The sequence below is a fragment of the Vitis riparia genome, chromosome 16, assembly GCF_004353265.1.
Source record: "Vitis riparia cultivar Riparia Gloire de Montpellier isolate 1030 chromosome 16, EGFV_Vit.rip_1.0, whole genome shotgun sequence".
Taxonomy (NCBI): Eukaryota; Viridiplantae; Streptophyta; class Magnoliopsida; order Vitales; family Vitaceae; genus Vitis; species Vitis riparia.
The window spans coordinates 23,086,689-23,088,635 of record NC_048446.1 but is presented as its reverse complement, the minus strand read 5'-3'; the positions used below and the strand labels follow the sequence as shown (position 1 = coordinate 23,088,635).

At 39.7% G+C, this 1,947-nt stretch overlaps 1 protein-coding gene across 1 annotated transcript; it reads right to left on the bottom strand.

Annotated features, from left to right (window-relative positions):
* Positions 1-249: 249 nt before the first annotated feature.
* LOC117934061 (protein SODIUM POTASSIUM ROOT DEFECTIVE 2) lies at positions 250-1,596 on the bottom strand. Its single transcript, XM_034855659.1, has 2 exons — positions 1,442-1,596; positions 250-1,005 (listed from the first exon to the last, which is right to left on the bottom strand). Exons 1-2 carry the CDS (start codon positions 1,563-1,565, stop codon positions 764-766), a joined length of 366 nt encoding a protein of 121 aa, XP_034711550.1. The 5' UTR covers positions 1,566-1,596; the 3' UTR covers positions 250-763.
* Between the last annotated feature and the right edge of the window lie 351 nt (positions 1,597-1,947).

The following is a 1,947-nucleotide window of genomic DNA, read 5'->3' as shown; positions in this document are numbered from 1 at the left end:
CTAATTAAGAGCCCTATCTCCACCAACCCCACTCAACATTTTGACTCATGATGTTGTTGAATGTAACTCTCCTGAATAAAACATAAATATCTTATTCGGATAGTTTGATTGAAACCAATGAGGCTCTCCCCATGAGGACCACAAGTTTTCTTGTTTATTTTCTCTCCCTTCCTGTGAAAAAATGGAGACCTCAATTAATGCCAGGGTGTGTGTTGTTGTCTTTATGTCATTTGCAATATTGCTTTCATGTAGGATCCGAATGAAATTTTCTGTTTCAGGGGTCATTATATGTTTCATATCTCAAACATTGTGAACACAACACATGACTCTTTTCCTTGGTGGGGTAACTACATGCCGTTTCACCTTTTAGAAATCACCATCTACAAATTTTCTCTCAGCAAATGATATGAACTTGCGAGTTTGTGATGAGATTTTGATGCATCAGGGTAGAAATCATTCTTCTAACGCGTTGTGGAGCCCTTGAACAGGAAGGGACTATTGGCGCACACACTTGCTGACCTGTTAGATATAATTGAAAGAGCAAGGACTTTTCACAAAACTTACCAAACAAGGCGAAAGAAGGAAGGAGAAGCAACCGAATTTGTCAAAAAGATATACATTTAGGAAGCCGGAATGCTTGAAGAAACAGTGGTCCACCAACTGATCATGTGGGAAATGTATGTTGGCCAATTTACATCAAATCAAAGTTCTCAGAAATGAGGAAGTTGTGTTTTATTCTTATTTATCCACTTCCAATTTTTCTTTAAAAGGAATATGATCTCTTGAAGACCATCCTCCATGCTTTCCAGCTAAGAGAGCGAACTCTAGTTAAAGTCATAGGCTTGGGATCTTTCACGGGTTCTTCCATCTCCGCGTTGTCTTCATCATTCCAGAACCGGGCTTCTTTCCTCTTGGTCCTCATAGTCGTTAGCACATCATATTTGTTGCATATTCCCCACACTGTCACCTTCTGTTGATTATAATCCACATTCACTGAGTATATCCCTGCACGTCATCAAAATAAAATGAAAACCATATATTTCAAGGGCTAGGACACATCAATTGGCCTGGCTTTGGTTTGCTTGGCTGCCCTTCTCTCTTGAATGGGCTGCTGGCCATGGTTGAGACCCCTCCATTAGGTGGAAGCTTGATTCTTGAAGTTTCCCCACTCAATGGGTCAGAGTGATGCATATCCTAAAAATATGTTTACCATAGATAGTAAAGATTAGGATGGCTTCTCTCTGGCCCATGAATAATTGTAGGCATGTGTTTTCACTTTATTTGTCTGGTATGGCTTTGGGCTTGGCCAAATTACAAACTTTAACAGAAGTCAGTGCTCAAGCCCAGGACAATTAAGCACAGACCAACCAACCAACAAATCACATGAAAAATGCTCTGAGAGTAAAGAGAGCTATATTGGCATGCATATTTTTGGATTTACCTTTAATTCCGGCTAATGTCTTCTTTACTTTCTTCTCACATCCATGTGAGTACAGAGGCACCATCATCTCCACGTACTGTGCTTCCACGTTGTTGGAAGCTGGAACAATTTGCAGGTTCGCCATTGGAACCTTACAGATTATCGATCTTGTTCTGGTCTTGAGCAATTATTATTGTTATTATACTCATGAACTAGTAGTTGGGGATGATGGTTGTCTATATTATATATAAGAGCACTGATGGGGGGCTAGTTCCTTCTTGTGTTCTCTGGAAACAAAAGAGAGTAGGCTGTAGTCTCTTTTTCCTTTCTTTACTTTGTTTATGTTTCTTGATTGATGATGTTGTTTTTCATGCGCCTTCCTGTTCATGCACGGCGGCTTAATTAAGTTAGATAGATTATGAGGTTTGTATTCAAAAGATTCTTTGATTAGGTGATTGTTGTTTGAAGGGGGAATGGGTTGTGACTTGGACAAAGTTAAAGATGTGTCAGCAACTTTGTTGCCTAAG

What these genes read in the sequence shown, in the direction of transcription:
- LOC117934061 (XM_034855659.1), bottom strand. Translation starts at nt 1,565, where the DNA reads ATGGCGAACCTGCAAATTGTTCCAGCTTCCAACAACGTGGAAGCACAG. An exon ending in GACATTAGCCGGAATTAAAG is followed by an intron (nt 1,006 to 1,441) that starts GTAAATCCAAAA and finishes GATGACGTGCAG; the next exon opens with GGATATACTCAGTGAATGTG.